Source organism: Microcebus murinus, chromosome 11 (genome assembly GCF_040939455.1).
Source record: "Microcebus murinus isolate Inina chromosome 11, M.murinus_Inina_mat1.0, whole genome shotgun sequence".
Taxonomy (NCBI): Eukaryota; Metazoa; Chordata; class Mammalia; order Primates; family Cheirogaleidae; genus Microcebus; species Microcebus murinus.
The window spans coordinates 40257612-40279268 of record NC_134114.1 but is presented as its reverse complement, the minus strand read 5'-3'; the positions used below and the strand labels follow the sequence as shown (position 1 = coordinate 40279268).

General features: G+C 41.3%; 1 protein-coding gene across 3 annotated transcripts in view; it reads right to left on the bottom strand.

The window, feature by feature from the left end:
- MAP3K1 (mitogen-activated protein kinase kinase kinase 1) overlaps positions 1-21339 on the bottom strand; it is a 74959-nt gene extending 53620 nt beyond the window's left edge. For 2 of the 3 annotated variants that reach the window (XM_012775649.3, XM_076008030.1), the window contains exon 1: positions 20816-21339. In XM_012775649.3, the coding sequence (XP_012631103.2) occupies positions 20816-21297 (482 nt within the window). In that variant the 5' untranslated portion in view covers positions 21298-21339. Of the gene's footprint in view, positions 1-19785; positions 20323-20815 lie in introns of those variants that run through there. The other variant, XM_076008031.1, reaches the window with a different exon arrangement.
- Positions 21340-21657: the final 318 nt, after the last annotated feature.

Here is a 21657-nt window from a genome sequence, read left to right as displayed (position 1 = left end):
ATGTTTTGTTATACCACGAGCTACAATAATTTAGGCAAAGGGAAGACTCATACTTACAAATTTCCTACTTCATAAACCACAGTAAGCTCTTCATCACAGACTGGCTTCCTATTAACCATCAGTCAACCCCTTCCAAGTCTCCTTCTAGAGAAACGTCAGTGTTTCAGAAAAGCATGTTCAATTCTTTTTTTTTTTTTTTTTTTAAGAGATTCCGGGAGGTGTGTAAGCATGTTCAATTCTTGAACAACAAATAAAACTTCAAATAAAACACCCTCCTCTCTTTGTTTCATCTCTTCAACCTGTCAACATTTCCCACTCTTCTTGTTTTAAAATAAAAAACAACCAAACCTTTCTCTGCAACCCTCTGGCTTCCACTTCTCTCCCATGTCCCTCCTCCCCCAGCTTTCTCCAGAGCAGCCTGTGCTCCCACACGTCCTTTCCTCCCTCACCGGAGTACGGTCACTTCTCTCCCGCTCCTACCACTCCACCAAGCTGCTTTGTCTGGAGAGCAGCCTGATGCCCTCTGCAGCCCTCGCCCAGTGGCATTGCTGCTGCCCACCATCTGCTCCCTGGAAAAAGTCCGCTTCCCAGCCTTGCCAGTGTGTCCCATTATGCAGCGTCTTGGGCTCCTCCACAGGATCCTCTCTGCTGTCTTCCAGGAAATATTGGAACTCCTCTGGGAGGAATCTGAACTAAAACTTCCCCCACCCTTTCAAAGGTTGAGCCTGGGCCTTCTTACTAAGGAATTAAGATTGCCCACAGGAACTATCCATTCATTTCTCAATCCTCAGCTCTTGTGCCAGCTTCTGAGCAACCCCACAGTTCAACTGACCAAAGATCTTTAGAGAGAAACATTAGAGGCCATAAAACTTCAATCCTGAAGGTGGATTACTATTAATGCAATAAGATATAAAATTAAGCATATCCTACTTTTACACAAGTTAATTTCTTAAAAGCTGCATATAAACAAAGTATACATAATAAAATCACTTTCAAGAGTCTCATACTGAATCATCTTTTATATTTTGGGGGAGTATCAACTCACGTTTTAATTAAAAGAGGTTTCTTAAGTACAACAGTATTTCTTTCATCATCTTTTTTCTTCATCGCCTACATCATTTGTACTCTAAAAGTAGGATTAACAGGCATTCATTAAGCTGTCCTCATGTTCGGCATACATATGAATACTGTCAAATCCAGGCAGAACCTCAGTTTTTTCTAAAAGTTTCTCATGAAACTGGCTACAAGTGATCAATAATTAGCCAGAGAACACAAGAATTAAACTCTCGTTTCCTCCCGACTCCACTGTTTACCTGGGCATATCTCAATTCCTTGCAAAGTAGTGTACACATAGTAAGGTATGTCAATAGACACATATTGAGTCGAAGTAATAGTGTAAGTGTCCATAAGCATCTCATATTAATATGGAAGATTTATGGTACAGCAAACTATTATTGAAGAAAACAAAATAATGCAGTGTCAGAGACACAGCTAAGGGGAAAGATATTTATCTTGCCTTGAAGGAGATTTCAGTTTTACCTGAGTGACCTTTCTATAAACTAAAAGATAATCTCCTTTGTTGGGAAGGCACAGTGGTCAGGCAGATTACTGCATTCTCTCAGAGCCACTAAGCTCTTTTAATTATCAAGGAAAGTGCCTGCTGAACACAAAATAAAGGCTCCACACTTGATAGGCAGACATTTGTTAACTTATTTCACTAGTAGACAACAAACATCAATAAGAGAATAAATGAACTGAAATCCATTTAGGCACAAATCAATACTAGCTGCTGGCCTTAGATATTATTTTCTTTACTCAAATTGGTAAACAGGCATTACCAACAATTAAAACACATCAATTAAAAGAATGCTGAAATCCGAAATGAGCCTAAATTTAAAATCACTGGAAATGAAAACTAGCCCCCCCCCCATTTATAAAGAGCTCCAATACTTACGTCTAGTTCCAAAGAAATAAATTTCAAAATGCCTAAAGTACTCAACAAGGCTCCCTAGTAGCATGACAAGGACACTCAGGTGTGAGCTGAGAAAGGGGCAGAGAAGGGAGTGTGTGTGGAATACACAGTGTTGGGTAAGGAGTTTTCACTTTCCTCCTTACCACTCTGCAAAGCTGGGTAGGCCACCTAACTTTCCCAGGTGTTCCCACCAACTGTGAAACAGAAATGACACCTATGTGAGGCAAAGTCTGGTCAAGTATTCTGTAAAGCACCCCCAAACTGTTAACGATTATCACTTTTAATGCATGCACGCACCAAGTGTATCTCCAATTTTGCTGGAAAGAATATATATACATTAATGAAGTTCAACCCTATTGCTAGCCTGGAGATTCGTTTCCTATCTGGCACAGTAAAAACACTGAGGTCTAAATTTATTTCTGTTTACAATTTGCCTTATTTTATAAGAACTTCACATAACCAAAAATGTTAAAATGTCTCACTGATAAGTTCTGGAGTTCTGGAAGGCCTAAACAGATAACTTAAAGTAACATTAGATATGATTTTGACTTCATCATATGCTATGTGAAAAATGGACAAAAGCAAAGACAAAGAAATTACTAATTTCCAAGACAATGAAACTTTATGCTCTGATGTAACTCACAATTATCTCCTGATTTAAAAAAAAAAAAACATGCATAAAAGGTAATTGTAAAGGTTAAGAGAGAAGGCTTGGAGTAAAACTGCTGGGGACCATGTTCAGGCTCCATTGCCCGCTAGCTGTGTGGCTGCCTTGCCAAGATACCTCACCTATCAGATGCTTTTCATTTGTAAAAAGGGAATCAAAATTGCACTTACTTCACAAAGATGTACGTGTAAGGCTTAAATGAGACAATCTACAGAATGCATCCAGTATACCAAGCACAGAGGAAGTTAACTATCACTGCTATTCCAAACAACCCAAGTACAGTAGGAGAATGACAATGAACCAGGATGAACTAGACTTGGTCCTAGACCCAGCACTGCACTGAAGTAGGAAATCTCCCCACGGACAAGGGCTGGACCTCTCTAATGCCACTTCCATTACTTGGAGTCAGGAGGTTGTCCTTTTGAATTCTAAAATGTTGTGATCATAAGTCCTAGTATTTTATTTTAATCCTCCTGATTTCATATCCATCATCTCATTTGCACTTCCCAAATTCTGTAAGTAGGAAAGGTATCATTTCTATTTTGCAGATGAGGACAGTCAAACTCAAAGGTTAAAGTAACTTTACTCAAAATCCTGCAGAAGTGGTAAGACAGTAATGGGGACAGGTCTCACAAGCCTGAGTCAATGCTACACTTAGTCTACCACAACAAGAGTCAGACAGCAGGTTAAATATCTTTCTACTAAAGACACTTCACAATCCCTGTCTAATAGCTAAAAGGGGAAAGAGGAAATCAAATATGTCCATAAGGGATGCTTAAAAGCAATCTGATTAGACTTTTCATTTTAATAGAAACAGTGAAGGAAACTGGAGTTAAGTATCAGAATAATTTTGGTTCTCAGAGAATTCTAATACCTACATTGTCTCACCTTCACATATAGCAGGGCTCCTTCACTCTTTAGAGGTCAAAGAAGAATTGTCATGGAATTCAGCTGTTTCTACTTTTTGCATTAATCCCCCATAAGCAATCATAAAAATCTTGAAATAAACTAGAATGTTCAAAAGGTTTTTGTAATGTTTAAAGTTCTAAAAAAAACAATGATTCTGAACATCACTTAATAAATGCAGAAGTTAACATGCTACCAATTTTTGAAACAGCAAAATAAATGCCTGCCTGATAGCTGGTCTGATTAAAATTGAATTACAAAATGAACAAACAGGAAAACGTTAATTAGAAATTAGGAGTTAAAGAAAGGTATTTCGTGGTCTATCTTCCTCTCTCAGAGTCTACTAACCTAGAAAAAAGCCCAAGTAGGTTTTGTATTTCACTGATGCCAGAGATTGGGTCTAGCCTCCTTCCCTCTTCCTGCTCTCCGCCCCATTCCTGATCCCTCAGGTGGGAATCACAGGTGACACAAAATCCTGGAGCACAGTGGGCAATGGTTCTCAGGTCTCAGCACTGACTGCAGTCTCTGAACTTCAAATTCACACACATCACCCTAAAAACCCCCAAATTTTAAACCCATTTTCATGGGTGAAAGAGTTGTGAAAGGCAGGGCTGAAATGCCAAAATGATGACATTCCCAGGATATTTTAATGATTTAAAGAATACTGCACCTGAAAATATTGACACACACGGCTGTCTAAGCATATGAGAAAGAATGAATCAACATTTTAAAAAACATGTAAGTGCTGTTACCAATGCTTTAATGTAGGCAATATCCCATAGTACATTAAAAAAAAATCAATCCTAGATTAGGTATTTAAAAAAATCAGTAACTGACAGCATGAAATTTTTTATGGCTTTGGGCTAACTTTTGTGACAGATTTTAAAAATTCTTTGGCCAATATAAAATTTAGTTCTCGCACTCTAAATACACACAAAATGCTAGAGCAGGGGCACAGGTAACCCAATAGTATGAGGACAGTCAGTGCAGGAGTAAATGTACAGTATAGGTAACAAAAGTGTTTATAAAGCAGCTGGGTAACATCTGATTACAAACACAAGCCCTATCAATGCTCAATAAATGATTTATAAAATGAGATTTATTTTTAATAAAGCACTGAGGAATTTACAGGAAAAAGCGTGAGTACACCGGCACAATAGCAACCTTGCTACAGCACAGAATTCAGTGGCTCGGCTCTCCCAAGATCCTGGAACACCAAGTCCCAGGACAACTTGGCGGCATGGAGTGAAAAGGCGGTACCTCAGCAAGACCTGTACGTGTCTGGGTGCTGGGGGGAGGTGGTGTGTGTATGTGTTTAAGTGAGAGAAAAGGGAGAGGGGAAAAAAGAAATAGAGACAGAACTTGGAAAAAATTTCATTTTGGCTCAGGGTGTGGCCAACCATTTTCTCTACTTGGATATGAATTTCTACTAATTTGTTTTTAGCAATTAATATCTGTGACATTCAGTGCTTGGGGGGAACAAGCGACAAGAATAAAGCATTACATTACACTGTAATTCTGAACACTTTTCTTTAGCAAGTTGCTGGATTCAGAGATAAGCTGACTTTAGACGCTAATGGTTTTATATCTTATCACCAAAACTTGGCCCAAGGAGTAAGAGGGAGAAAGCAAGGAGTTCTTGAGCATAAACTTTTTCTCTTTAATGCCAAAACTGCCTTTATGGACCTGAGCCCAAAAAGGGAAGGCTTTGTTCCCATGTGTCTTTGGCAGTATTTAAAACTCTCCTAGCAAAACCTCCTGCAGTGGAGGGAATGTTCTACTATCCACTTATAAAACTGCAGGATGATTTCAGTTTGCACTGTGCAGATGACAGTCTAGCTGCTTTATTTATTGGTAAGAAAACCTATAGCCAGTTATCAAAAACAGTCACCACAGGCTAAAGCAGGAGTCCTCAACCTATGGTGCGTTGTGTAATTATTTTATTATATATTACAATGTAATAATAATAGAAATAAAGTGCACAATAAATGTAATGCACCTGAATCATCCCCAAACCATCTCTGCCCTCACGCCCGGTCCACGGAAAAATTGTCTTCTGTGAAAATGGACCCTGGTGCCAAAAAGGTTGGGGGCTGCTTAGCTAGAGAATGGTGCTAAAGTGACCAAAATTCAAAAACACTATTCCTTACCACCGCCTCATCTGGAAATCATGTGCTAAGAGTAGCACATAGTATGTGCCCCAAATAAATATCTGAATAACTGATCCATCACAACAATAAGAACTAGGGAACTGCACAGGTTGTGATGGAAGCAGGAAAGGGCAGATATTCTTCACTACCAGGAATATAAGAGAAAAAGTAATTACTGCTGAATGTTTGTGTGCTCAGCAATGGATTATGAGCAGCTTCAGTTCTGTGTATGAAACGACGATGGGCAAGAACATTTGTGTGAATACGCTTCAAGCTGGTACAATCACAATGATTAAATCAGTTGAACAGTCTTCTTTCAAATCTACTTAAAAGTCATAATTTTCTAGAACTTGAGCCCCAACTTATTAGATTAGTAAGAAAAATAAAAGGATTCACAAAAAATTTACATTTTCCACTATGTGCCAACTCTGTCCAAATTATGTGAGAAGAATCCCCAAAATATAAATAAATGTGAATTTTCACAATGAGGAAACAATGCAACTAAATATCACTGAGCAATGTCTTTTTATAATTTCAACTAAAAAAAAAGGATGCATACATACGTGTATTTATGAAAAGGTCTTTACAAACACACAAAGAAGTCAAAGGATTGTTGTGCTTACTAAAGGTTATCTTTGGTGAATGTCCTTTCTTTATACAATTAAAGTTGAGAAGAAAAAAGTAGCGTGTTTTTTTTTGGAGACAGAGTCTCACTCTGTTGCCCGGGCTAGAGCTGTGGCATCAGCTTAGCTAACAGCAACCTCAACCTCCTGGGCTTAGGCGATCCTCCTGTCTCAGCCTCCTGAGTAGCTGAGACTACAGGCATGCGTCACTATGCCTAATTTTTTTCTATATTTTAGTAGAGACGGGGTCTCACTCGTGCTCAGGCTGGTCTCAAACTCCTGAGCTCAAATGATCCGCCTGCCTCGGTCTCCCAGAGTGCTAGGATTATAAGCATGAGCCACCGCACCTGGCCTGAAAAAGGTAGCTTTTTTTTTTTTTTTTCTGAGACAGAGTCTCACTCTGTTGCCCAGGCTAGAGTGAGTGCTGTGGCATCAGCCTAGCTCACAGCAACCTCAAACTCCTGGGGACAGGCGATCCTCCTGCCTCAGCCTCCCGAGTAGCTGGGACTACAGACATGTGCCACCATGCCCGGCTAATTTTTTCTATATATATTAGTTGGCCAATTAATTTATTTCTATTGAGAGCAGAGACGGGGTCTCTCTCTTGCTCAGGCTGGTTTCGAACTCCTGACCTCGAGCAATCCGCCCGCCTTGGCCTCCCAGAGTGCTAGGATTACAGGCGTGAGCCACCGCGCCCAGCAAAAAGGTAGCTTTTAACAGTAAAGTTACCAAAAACTAGATTTAAAGTTATTTTCAAAACTGGTCCCTAAATAAATAGTATTTGCTAAAAACAACCATGCTAGTTACTTTGCCCTAATTTTTCTCCACTTTGCAAAATAATATTCTCCCAGCATAGTTATAAGCTTTTAAAAAATATTTTTCTCATCACTTAATGTTGGTTAACAAATTTTATTTCTTTTTGTTCTGAGCCTTTCTTGCCTTTCATCTGTGTATCTCTGTATAGTTGGTACCCACGTTTAAAATTCCCAGAGTGTATTAAGTTCAAAAAAACTAATTGTTGTTTCAATAATTATAGCTAAATTTAGCCACAGGAAATAATTTTCAAGTTACATTTTTGGCAAGTTGCTAGAACTTGAAGGGAGCTAAGAGATTATGAAAGCCAAACTCTTCGTTTCACAAATGAGAAACAAGACCCAGGAGACCTACCTTTGATCACAAAGAGATAAGAACCCTGATCTATCTACTCCTGATGAGATGCTTTACCCCACATCCAGAATTTTGAAAGTTGCAGTTTTCTATTTTTCTAGTAAATCATTTCAAAATAACATGGAAAAATGAATTGTTATCAAGATGATGTGTAATTTACACACACTGTCTTTGCTAAACTAATGGTAACTAGCATGGCAACCTTGAGTAAGTCTCTTAACCTCATCCTCATCTGTATGGTTAAAGGTTTAAGTAGTGAGTTTCATAGCTCTTTACAGTAGTAGTATCCACAGTTAACATTAACAATACTTTTCTGGGTCAAGAATCGTGTTTCATTATCTCATCGAATTACCAGCATTAAATCCATTTAAGAGACGAGAAATTCGAGGTTCAGAGAAGTGACTTCTGTAGAGTCCAAAGGTACTATGTAGCTAACAGGTCTGACTCAGGTTATTAGTCTGACCCAGGTTATTAGTCACTACTCTGTGCTGCCTCTGAAATGGAAACATGCAGTTACAAAACCACATTTAGGACCAGAGTGGAGGGAACTCGTTTTGCATGAGAGCACTTCCCAATGTGTGACCCTCTGAAGCTATGGGGAGCTATACTAGAAGTGCAAGACCCATGGCTCCCAGACATGGGGCCTCAAACTGTCTTGCCAGCTCTGATGTAACTACTTCTTTGGGCCTCCTGACCCACTTCCTAGCACACTGTGGTTACCTATCTAACTACAAAGGCTTTTTATTTTGTTCTAAGCACTGAGATCTAAGGATTGGCCAGTGGGAGCAATAACAAGGCTCTGCCTGGTTCTCTCTCTGTCCCCAGCTGGGTCTCTGAGCCTGGTCTATACCATCTCCATCCAGATGGAGCGACCTGAGCTACACCTGCAACTCTCCACATGGTCCTACGACTGCTGATTTCCAGGCTTATGTGTCCTCCACCCACCCCCAGGCCACAAAACCTCCCTGCAGGGTCCTTTTGCTTATTTCACTCCTCCATGCTTTTCTGGATGCAGTGCTCCACCTCCCAGTTCCCACGAGCCCCCCTCTCCCTGCCCCCCCCACACCTTCCCTATGCCCAGATGACTAAGGCCTGCCCCACCTTTGAGGAAAGGTAAACTCCTCCACAGACTAAGTGGAGGACTAAGTAGGATGGAGATTTCCTCCCTGCTGGGTCCCCAGCACGTTGGTGCCTGGCTCACAGCAGTCACTGGGAGTGTTTCCTAAGGGCATGACATCTGTCAGGAGTGACAGCAGAGTTGCCCACAAGATACTCACCCAGGCATGCTTACCACTCTGCTCTTTCATTTCTTGAGAAACAACACCCATAGGCCAGACAAAAAGGGATGTGAGTGACCCCACATCTGATGTGTGTGTTTACCTACAACATGTCAGCTGGCTGGGACTTTGTCAGTGGAGGCCTTGTAGCTAACATAAACCCTGTGATGCCCATGCCATGATGGCTTGGATTATTCTCAAAGACAGTAACACGTGGCTTGGCACCAAATTTTTTTCCCTGAGATTATACCTCTGAAACTTTAACACAAATTAGTAAGACAATTTGACTCACTTTCTAATAAAGTATGCTTTACAAACACCTCTTTGTAAACACTGCTGGTCAGAGAGATATGACGACATGTACAATGATGGAGAAAAAACTTTGCTTAAAAATGGCAAATCTAACTCAGATATTGAGAAACTTTAAGAGTTCAGAATTCACAGTATAATATTGACTTCTACAAATAGCCGCATATATTTTTAGTGGAATACCAATAATTCTTTATTGCAAAGGGAATAAAAACATTTTAAAAATCTCATAGAGGAGACAAAAAGAGCATTCCAGATAGAGGAAAGAGCATTCAGCACATTGAGAAAGAAGGGTCGGCTGGAGGAATAAAGATATGAGTGTGATACCAAATGTCTACAGCAGGGTGCTCTGGAAGGAGTTGCCAGAAGGTGGGCAGAGCCTGAAGGCCAGAGGCTTCTGAGCTACATTAAGGAGTCTGGACTTCATCCTGAGGATGAAGAAAAGGCTGACAGTGGCCTGACCCTGGGTTAGCAGCCATGGCAGTGGAGAAGGGTGGGCGGATTCTAAGGGTAGCAGGAGAGAGGCAACAACAAAACTGGAGACAGATTGGAAGTTGAAGGTGAGAAAGTTGGAGGAGTAGGAGCAGAGCATTTAGGGAAATGGTGAGTGTTCACCCAGATGGGCACCCAGAACAAGGAGAGCTGAGTGCAAGGAGGAAGAGGCTGGAGGACAGGGGTTCGGTTTGGACACGTCACAGCTGCAGTGTCTGGCAGAGCTGTCCCTCCTAGAGGAATTAGCTCAGAGTCAGTTGTACGTAGGATTCCATCACAGAAGCTAATACATTTTAGGCACCAAAATATCAGTAAGAATGGTTATGCAGAGATGTAGCTGATAAGCTGACATATACTTTTCTTTCTGGTCAACAACTGGCTTCCCTTTAATCTTTCTATAAAACTTGAAATTTGGTTATTTAGGAATATAGAAGATCTTTTTCTTAAAGCAAGAAAAAGATCTCAATAAATAAATGTACTTTAGAAAAAAAAGAAGAGTATTTTTACTCAATAAATAGTGCTGGGACATCTAGTCAACCATTTGAATAAAGTTAGAGCCATAAGTCAAAGTTACACTTCAAATGGATTGAGATGAAAGTATTTTTTAAAACCCATAAAAATACTATTAGAAATATTACAGTAGGGAATAATATTAACTATTCTTACATAGTGTTCACAATTTACCAAGCAATATTTTAAGAGCTACACAAACATGAATTCCTTTAGTCTTCACAAAAACTCTCAAATAGATACTATTATCATTTTCATTTTACAAAGAAACTGGAGTACAAAAAAGTTAAGTAACTTCTAAGACTGCCTGACAGTGGTGAAACACTATTGTTTTCTTGATCACTATACAGCACTGCCTCTCTGGAAGGCCTTTCCATATGACCTAAACACAGAAGTCCTAAGAGAAAGAATTGAAATTGGAAAACACAGTGTAAAGCTTCTTAATGGAAAATACCATAATCAAAGTCTTAATTCATGACAAAAAAGCAGAGGAAAACAATTGCAACAAGTGTCACAGCTTATTTCTTATATACAAAGAGTACATATAAATCAATAAGAAAAAAATAAACAATGCTCTTTCATGTATGAAAAGAAATACACAAAAGAAATATGGAATTGCCAATAAATATAAGATGCACAAGGATGCTAAAAAGCTAAGAATTTAAAATTAAAATGAGAAACCATCTTTCATCCACCAGATTGGCAAAAATGGAAGACTGATGATACACAATGCTGGCAAGATGTGGGCAATGTGCACTCTCATATACTGTGAGGTGAATGTAAACTGGCACAATATTTTACATGGCAATTTGGTTATATGATAAAATTTTAAAATATGTATGCCCTCTGACTCAGCAATTTCACTTCCAAATATTTATTTTACAGAACTAAATGCACAACTATATGAAAATGCGTATGTACCACGGTAGTCACTGAAGCTTAATATAACAACCAAAAAGCAAACAATGTAAATGTCTAAAAATAGAAAACTGGTTAATTAATAAGACATCCACATGATGGAATATTATGCAGTCATTAAAAAGATAGCTGTTCACAGAGATGATGAGATACTATTAAGAAAAGAAGCAGACTGGACAGCAGCATGCATAGTATGGTCCTGTTTTTTCAATGACAGAGGCAAAATTTAAAAATATAGTTTTGTTGTTTCAAAAAAACTATCCAATCATTTTATTAATAAAGTTTAATCCTATAAATTCTGAATCCTGGAAATACCATTAGGACCCTGTAACAATGTAGTCTAACAGCATATGGGTGGCAGTGTACTGGAATATTTGAAACATATTTTTTAAAATTTCAAAATACATTTAGATTAAAACACTAAAACTTTTTCAGGAATATTAATATCTACATTAATTTATCATATCTTTTTTTAAAATCCAAGGTTTCATGAAAATAATCTGGCTTATTACCCCAAAAGAATTTAAGAGTCACAATAGAAATCCAGAAAATAAGTAACACACACAGCCAACTGATAAAGATATTTTTGGGGGAAGAAAATAAAGAATAAACTGTGAAATGCCTATTTCAAAACATAAGTATCACCTTAGAACATGTAGACATTAAGGATGTTTTTGCAAGTAACCATTTCATTAAATCAAAAACCGTGCAGTAATTAAATAACGTGGTCAATGCCACAAAACTAGAGCTTAGTGGCTGATTCCTCAAAACCTAACTAGGAAGCAGGTCAGTATATATACCGGTGGTGATAATTATATGGTATTTTAAAGAAGTTGCAGGGTATAAAAATAACTCAGGCCAATAAATAAAACAAAAAGACTTTTCCACACAGACAATCCACGAGACATTTCTAATGAGCAGCAACCAATTTAATGTAATGCTAAAGTATACCTTATTTATTTGGTATCATCAAGGTTACAAAATACATCTTCCAGATACTTTAGAGCAGGCATCCTCAAACTACGGCCCGCGGGCCACGCCGAGGACATTTTTCAGGCCTCCCAGTGTTTCTGCCGCCACTGCCTGTCCTGCTTAGCAGCCGACTTGTCCTTGGGCCCACAGTGCGCATGTGTGGACTGTGCGCTGCCCTCTCCAACGGCCCTCCAATGGTCTGAGGGACAGTGAACTGGCCCCCTGTTTTAAAAGTTTGAGGACTCCTGCTTTAGAGGTTTACCACTTCAAGGATCAAAATACTTTCTACAACTACCTTGGATAAAAATTTTCCTTAATATATATTACAAGCTTTCTAACTTTAATTCACTAAGTATATAATAACTTGACAATTTCTCAACAATGAGACAGAGTCGTCCTTATAAATCAAAACAATCAAGTATAATATGGATAACATTCATTTTACAAATTAGGAAACTGATGCTGGAAGAGTAATGTTGGATAGTGGTGTGAGTCAATAAATTTAAACTGTAGAGGTTACCTACGTAGAACTAATTGTACCAACACCAGGTGGCTCCCAATTGCAATGTTTCAATGTCCTCTTCTCCCTCTCCTATTTCACTGTCAGGTCTGCCAACACTGCTGCCTTCAGGTAACCTGCATCTTGCAGGACTCACGCTGCCATCCCTTCTAATTGCTGCAAGTTAGCAACACCAAGTGAACCAGACTACAAGAACAACTTAAGTGTCGATCCTGAACAAATGCTCTTGGAACTCTTCTAAGTGTAAAATCAAAGAACTTCAAAGTACAGATATTGTTACAGGTTCTTTGGCTGCTCAGAGCATTTTTTTTTCTTACTTCTTAGTGCTAAACCATGTTCTAGATAAGGGAGGCTACTGGGTTTAGTTACTACTGGTAAACTTTAAAACGTTTTCTGTTACATGGGTTCTTGGCTTCTGCAATCTCACATAGTACTTGCCTAGCAAATGTTTCCTTTAATGCAAATGTGAACCTCTATCCATCCCAAGTTGATTATAATCAGATGAGTTTTGGATTAACTAAGGTTATCAAGACAAAAATCCTAAAAGTAGTATCTTAAATTTTGATAACATTCTGAGAACTTGAAAAAAAGCAATAATTAGATTAAGGCATGATACGTTTATGTGTCTATTTATTCATATATACATGCACTTTCAACTCCTTAGTAAGTACATAAGAATTACATACACATAGCAAACTCTTCTTACCTATAAAATTATCATGCAGTATAGATATTTGCTCTATATATTAAGCCGTCCTACTTCACTTGAGGCACTAGGTATGTCTACAAGTCCAGATACCTCCCAATGAGTCTACTGCAAACCTACAATTTGGAGACACCAATAGTATGAATAGTTTGCCATTTAACCCCTTCTTGGCTAGGTCCTAAACTATGTCTGACCAAAGGGGAAGAACAGATGACCCACTAGTTTGAACATGCCATGCCATTATGTCTCTCATTCATTTATTCAACAAATATTAACCAAGTCAGTATCCACTCTGTGCCAGGCATTTTGCTAGGTGCTGGGTCCCTACCCAGCCACAGACCCTGCCCACCCAGTCTTATGGTCTTCTGAAGAAGGCAGTCACTCATCAAATGAAGTAACAGATATAAAATCACAACACTGACAGTAGGGACACTGTGCTACAAAGCCAGTCTGGGCAATCAGGGAAGGCTTCCCTGAGGAAGTGTCAATGAGTTAAGATCTCAACAATGAGGGGACTAGCGAAAGAGCATTCCTGACAGAGAGAGCACACAAAGGCCCTATGGCAGGAGGCAGTGAGCTGAGTTTGAAGAAACCAAAGGAGGCAGTCTTCCAGCGGACAGGGGCAAGTGTGAGCTGAGATGGGCCTGGAGAGGCAGGCAGGGAAACGACAAGCCAAGGACCTGATAAGGCATGTTAAGGATTCTCTGGTCTTTATCCAAGTAGCAAGCATTTGAAAGTTTTAAAATTTAATTTAATTTTGTTTACTTTTCTGGAGGAAGTAAGTTAATGATTGCTCTGACTGCACAGTATGGACTGCAGATTGGAAGGGAGAAAGTAGGGCACAAGGAGCAATTGAGGCAGTGACCCCGTTAGTGCAAATGAGGGAGGATGTGCACCTGGACTTGGGGTGTGGTGACAGGTCAAGATGGCCAGCACTGAGGATGGACTGAATCTGAGGAGGTGAGAGGAGCAGGAGGTGTCAAGGATGACTCCTAGGTTCTGTTCTGCTATTTAACAAGCAAGGAACATGTTAGGAGAAGGTTTAGAGAAGATCATGAATTTGGTTTTAGACAACTGAACATGGAAGTGTCATGTAGTCAGGTACAGGTCTGGAGTTTAGGTGAGGTCATGGCTAGGAGAAGAAATTCCGTAATCATTTGTGAATGGCTAGTAACTTATCTAAGGGCATTAATGAGACTGGAGTGGGGGAGGAGGAGACAGAATGAGAAAAAGCCTAGGATAACCCCCGAGGATCTCAGAGTTTTACATTATATAAAATTGGTCAATATTATCAATGCTTGTTAAATACTAATTACTGCTACTGATTACCAAGAAATGTATAAAAACTGATGAGCAGTTCTTGCCTTCAAAACTTGCATTTAGCTAGATCATGATTAGAACAATACTACAGTAAGTTATTATAATTTTCTGATACACTAATTTAAAAATAACCACTTTAGGAAAACTAAGTCATGGTAACATTCCTGGGCACCTAATATTTACGGGTGTCAGACACTAGTCTAGCTGCTGGGAGATGGTACAAAGAATGAGATAAAATTCCTGGTCTATTAACAACCAATATTTAGTATTCAGAATGCTATAAGTCCAGTCTGAAGATGATATGATGGCATATCACTTAAATGATTGCTTAGCCAATAAAGAAAAGTAAAGCTGGGCACAGTGGTGAGCACCTGTAGTCCCAGCTACTCAGGAGGCTGAGGCAGGAGGATCACTTGCACCCAGGAGTTCAAATCCAGCCTAGGCAACATAGCAAGACCCCGTATGATGGAAGGACAGAAGAATGGAAGGGCAATGATAACATGTATTTGTCAAGAACAGAGCTTACACTTACAGCCCCAGTATCTACCCTCTCCTCACTCCACATACACCTACCATCATTGTGTGCCTACACTTGATAAACTTAATGTGATTAACTACAGTGCTGTGTAAGGTATACCACGTGGCTCCACAGACTTCCTTCAGTCTTTAAGATGTCTGATGGTCTCATTAATAATGCCCAGGTGACTGATGTATACTTTCAGAAACATACACTTGGTGAGTTTTAACAATTCTCCTTAGCATCCTACAACATCTTAATCAAACTCATCATCCTGGTATTCCTAAGGACTCAATCACTAAGGATACAGAACTCCCTTCCATTCCAAACATACCTAAATCAACTGTGACAGGCCATAGAGTAAATAAAGACAAGACTATCTTCTTGATCATCTTACGCCCTAGAGCATATTTTACATTTCCCTACGTTGTTTTCTTAACTAGCAGAGTTGCTGTTACTAATAATAAAGACTGAATTTTAGAACTAGCATTGGCAGATATTGAATTTCTTGCTCCCCATACCCTCATTTTAATTTTCCCTTGCAAAAAAAAAATCACGTCTGAACTTGCAGTTCTGTATATATTCTTCTTATGAGAGTAGGCAGAAATAGTTTGAAACCACTCTGTATCCAGATTCCTTTTTTTTTCCATTATTGTGACCCAAAACTATAGCATGCACCCGTCCCAAGACAAGGGAAAGAAACCAAAGGAAAGGAGCAAAAACTAGCAGGCCATATGTAAAAGCAGAAGGTAGGACAAACCTACCACTCTTAACTACTAACCCGAAAGGTGAATTAATTCTTCAGAAAGTTAAGGAGGTATCACTGAACTCATCACAGCAATAGAGTGCGGAGCGTCGCAGAGGATATTCAGAACACTAATTGTGATCTGGGTGTCCCTCTGTGTTTCTCTCTCTCTTACAGCACTGAACATGGTATTGTGGAACACGTTCATACTATAATCTACCCACGGAAACGGAGGCTGGGCAGAGATCTTTTCCTCTACCACCAGACCACCTTGCAGGGGTTCATAAATACTGAATGATTGAATCTAAAACAATAACAAAGGGTAGGATCCAGCAATATTGTAAATTTCTCTTCCTGTGATGATTAAGTTTAGTAATGTTAATTCCAGTTTTATCTCCTTTCACTTACGATTTAATATAGCACAAATAGATAAATCTAAAAAACATTAAAAACTAATCATTTATCTTCTTTGCCTGACATGATGGGGTGATCTAAAAACCGTTTACCTGTATCACATGTACAAGGCCAGGTTACAGAAAGACATGTTTTATATACATATCATTAGACATACGTAGCACTGCATAGAGAACTAGCTAGCAGCATATTAGAACTCCTGCAGAACAACTTCCTCCTTAAAAACCATCAATTAGTCTGACTGTTAAATTGAAAAAGAAAATGAAAGAAGCATAGAGTAGTAGAAAGAAATGGACTGTAGAGTCAGATTAACTTGGGGTTGAGTCCTAGCTCTGTCTTCTGGTTGTGTGATCATGGGGCTTTACCATCTCAGATGAGTTATCATCTCCCACAAACAGGAATTACAACACCTTAGATGGCTGCAGTGATGATTAAATGAGAATATATATAACTTGCCTGACACATAGAAGGCAAAGAAGGCGACTATACAAAAGGTATTTAAGTATATCTATATGCTCAATGAACATGTTTTAAGCCACAAGTAAAATCCTTATATATTTGCAATTTGAAAAGAGCATCTGACTAATCTTACTGCTTTGCAAAGAACCATTTACTTTAATTCCAGTCCGATTATTTCTTTCATGATTAAAAATGTTCTTAAAATTATTTCTTATTATTAAAGATAATTTTGGGTTATTCCTAATACTGCATATTTCCCCACATTAATATTCTATCCATTTACAATTTTAAGTTGCTCTAACTTTTGACTTAGGATATGAAAAGAGGCCAGGACTAAGGAAAACAAGCAAGTCAAAGGAATATATTTGTATATCTGATATAAGCAAAGAATTTTAAGGTTAGAGGTGCAATATACATCCAATTCTCATACAGCCTCCAGACACTTACTTTTCCACCATGTTTTCCCATTGCCTTCCGTACCAACAGATACGCCTCAACCCAGGAAGATGAATGGTGTATATAAAGTGCCAAAGTGGTGCTTTCTAACTGAGAGCACTTCTCAGTGCCCCATACTTTTCCTCAGGATAATCCATTCCCAATTAACAATCTTGCCACCCCATCATTTCTTCCTTTGGAATGCACACAGCCAGTGTCAAGGACTGATTAGCAGACTCAGCCTACTCAAGCTATAGCTGTTTTCTGTTTCATTTTGTTTTGTTTTCTCTTGCTGAAAGCAAAAGAACACTCCTTTCTTTCCACATTTTAAAATTTTCAAGTTGACAAGTCAGTGACCATTTATCAAACATGCAACATATATTATGCTTGAAGTGCTATAGAAGATATGAAAGAATATCAATGAACAGGGCTACTTCCTGCTTTTTGTATCTAACAAAATGGAGTTATTATAGTGTATTGGAAATCATATATTAAGGAATGTTGGTTAACCAGTCACCCTTGCCAAAATCAGATATGAAAAGAAAACAAAAGTTGGCAACAATTCTAGCTCTGATATTTCTCTTCCAGAATTATATTTAATAAGGTTAATCTTTGGAGAATGCATTAATTTTCTTACCTGATTTAAAATGGAACTTGGAGACGATTCATAACTACACAATTTACAAATTCATGGGATACTAACTTACGTGACCACCTCTGTTGTCTTATAAAATCACCAACTTAATTATTTAAAAGACTTACTTTTAGGTAATAATGTTCTTTTATCCCCTCTCTAGTAAGAGGTCACTAAATTATACTTGTAACCCAACAGCCTCTAAAAGGAAGTGAAATCTGAGGGCTATATGAGGATTTAAAAGCAGCCTATGAAATATCTTTAGTTTTAAACAAAAACTAACATTAACAAGTACAGCATATCTTGTTCTTTCATGGGGCCAGCAAATTGATAGTTTGGTTTTTTTCAGTTACAAAAATAGGATGGAGTAATTATATCTACCAAACTTACAATAGCCTGTTCAATGGAGAGTAACACTGTAATTTTTCTTCAAAGACAGTAAATAGGAAGAAAAAAGCCCTTAATTCTGTAATGTAAGGAAAAATTCCAAACCCTTGGGCGCCACTTACAGGCACAAAACTTTCACTCACTTCAGCTATATCCTAAAGAAGAGAGACAGACTTAAAATCTCCTATTTTAATATGCATATCACTTATATAACTTATACCTCACAAGTGTATTCTCTACACTTTTTACAACCAAAGATCAGAAATTGAAAAAGAATTTGAAAATCAAAAATCACAGAATTCTCTTTAAAAAAATAGGTCTTTAGATAGAAGGGGTCTTCAGACCTCTACTACTACTGGCACATAAAAATATTTCAAAAATCAGTATTAGGTTTTCCTTTTGGAAATATGAATTAACTACTGTCAAAAAAGTAAAATGTAAAGGTCAATTTAGAATTTATTAAACTGCTTATAATCAGTTTTCTCTAAGACTTTAAATGATAAATAATAAAGTATCATAACATGCAACACAAAATGCAAAAAAATTAATACAAGCCTTTTCCCTATAAGTAAATTAAGTAAATACAAATGAATTTCAACCCCACTGTCAAGGAAACTGTAAAAAAATCCACTGTAATTCAAAAGCATAGGGAATCAACATTTTACTATAAATGAAATCTTTACGTATAACATTTGGAATGAACCAACAGCATTTTGGGTAATAAAATTAATTTTTTAAAAAAGATTATGCTTACTAGCCCATTATTTCACATACTGTGCAATCATAATCTACCCCTTAAGCAAATAGGGCAAAAAAAAAAAAAAAAAACCTCGGTTATAAAACGCAAATATCAAGCATGGCTTACTCAGTCCCTGAATTCTATCTGCCTGGACCTTAGTCCTCTTATTTTGTGTCAACAGACGACACTAAACAACTTCTATTACACATATTGTTTTTACAGTGGTTGCTCTTATACTATATTCACAGCTCATTAAGATGACTAGAATGCTTAGGTTTGCCAATTATTTATTGTATCCAAAAAGTTATATCTTAATAAGAACAGATAAAATTAATTTCTCAAGTTTAGGGTTAAAAATTTTTATCTGGAGTTCATTTGTAATAACAATTGCCTTCAAAGAATTATTCTAGTCCATCCAATCTACACAGAAGCAGGAAACTGCAGAGGAGCATAACTCTCTTAAGACTAAGTTACATGTGCAAGTGCACACAGAAAACTGTTCACAGTCACAAATCTCCTTTCGTCTCAATATTGCCATGGTACGGTGCAGAAGCACAAGCTTTAGGGGTTTTTTTTAGGGGGAGGGGCAACTTCTAAATAATAAACGGGTCATGATTTTAAACAATCAAGTGCACAAAAAAAGTGACAAATCGCTCTAGATAATCAAGGACTCCTACTGTCAAATTCGTCTCACAATAAGACACATTTTATTCCTATGATAAAGGTCAGGGAATTCTACAGGGTAACGAGTGACTATAACAAACACATTTCCAGTAACTCAAAATACCCACCAAGACTTTGTGCCTTGCATACATTAGTCGCGTTTAAAAAAAAACAAACAAGAATTATGGCTCTCACACTTAGAAGAATCAATCTCCTTTAACACAAAAATTTCCATAAGCCAAAAAAGGGCGAGGTCAATGAACCGCTTGCTGGTCTCAATTACCTTACACACACTGTGCTTCATATGCACCAGGCAGTCGCATCTGAGCCTGAGCCCACCGCACCGCGGCCCTGGAATCCGGCCGGCGGCCCGCGCAGCTGCAGCGCGCAGGAAGCACCGCACCCGCGCCGCGGTCCAGCCACGCCGGAGGGGCTGCGGGGAGCAGCCGCCACTGCTTAGGAACTGAATGGCTGACACATCCGGTCCTGGCTCGTACACCACTGCGCCAAATGCAAACTTCAAAGGCCAAATTCAAACTCCACAGAAGTCACTCAAATCTTAGTGGTGCAGTTCGCATTCCCGAGAACGCTCGGAGCCCCTTGGGGGACGCAATTAGAAAAACGGCACGTCCTAGCAGGCTGCAAGCCCCGCGAGTTCGCAGCCGTCGCCGCAGCGTTTTGACAGGCGTTACCGAGACGTCCACCCGGCGCTCTGCGGCCAGCGCTGGGGGCGCGCCGTCTGTGCCCCGGCCCCGTCCCTGCCTAGGGGCTCGAGCCCCCGACGGGCTGATGGGCTCTGCCTGTCACGGCTGCGGGGACCTGCTGCTTTCTCCTCGACCCTCGTGTCCTCTACCCCGCCCCTCTCCGACCACTGCCCGCCACCAGCTCGGGCCTCGCCCCCCAGCGTCCCCACCCCGGAGACACCCGTCTGGGGGCGCCGCCGTGGGGCCGTGCCCCGCCTCCTCGGCCGGGCCCCGGGCTCCTCCGAGAGCTCCGATTCCGGGAGCCCCACAAAGCCAGCCGGGGCCCCCACATCTTTTCGCAGTGGGTCCCCGCAGCGCGGCTCTCACGCCTGTCACATGTCTGCAAACAATAACAAACTCTCCGGCGCGTCCCTGTCCAGTCCCCCAGGCTGGGTCCGCGGCGCCGCCCGACTCCGGAGGGGCCGAGGGGTGCCCAGGGACGCGGGTCCCGGCGCGTGGCGCGTAGCCTCGCTGCGCCGAGCCCCGGGATGCCCCGCGCGGCGCCCGGGGTTCATTCATTGCCCTCGCCCGCCCCACAAGCCCCGCCGCGCCCCCGGCCGCGCCGCTCACCCGGAGGGGGCCGCTGCAGGAGTCGGCTCGGCGGCGGGCGCTCGCTTCTCCCCGGGCTCGGCCCCTGCGGGACTCGAGGCGCCGCTGTCCCGCACGGCCACCGGCTCGGCAGGGTGGGCGCCGCCGCGGCTCGCGGCTCCGTGGGGCGGCGGCACCGCCACAGGCTGGAAGCTGCTCCCGCCCGCCGCCGCGTCCGCGGGCTCCGGTGACGGGGAAGTCGAGGAGGACGGCGGCGAGGCGGCGAGGAAGAGCGGCGGCTCCGGCAGCTGGTCCAGCTCCACACTCCGCACTTTGCGCAGCTGCCGCCGCCGCCAGTCCGCCCGATCGCGGCCCCCGCTGCCCGCCTCCCGCAGCAGCCCCGCGGCCGCTGCGGGCGCGCTGCTCGCCTTGAGGGCCCCTCCGCCACCGCCTGCCTCGGGGCTTGCAGCCCGGGCGCCCGGGAATCCCGACGACGAGGCGCGATTCCCCGCCGCCGCCGCCATTTTCTCTCGCGGGCTACATTCGCTCGGCCCGGGCGAGGGAGGGAGGGGGCGGGGAGAGCGCAGGGGGCGGGCGCTGCGCCGCCGGCGTAGGCCTCCTGCGCCAACTGCGTGAGCGCGGCCCGCCGGGCGCCCGGCCTGCACCGACGGGCGGGCGCGCGGGGTCCGGCCTGCGGCGGCGGCGGCGGAGGGCGGGCCGGCGGGGCGGGGGCGGCGGCCGCAGGTGGGAGGGAGTGCAGTGCGCGCTCTGCCCGCGCGCGGGCGGCCGCCGTGGGCCCGGAGGTGGCCGGCGCAGGGGCGCTCCGCGCTCTGAGCGCTGCACCCGCGGCGCCGCCAGGTAGTGCCGGTCGCACCGACGAAAGG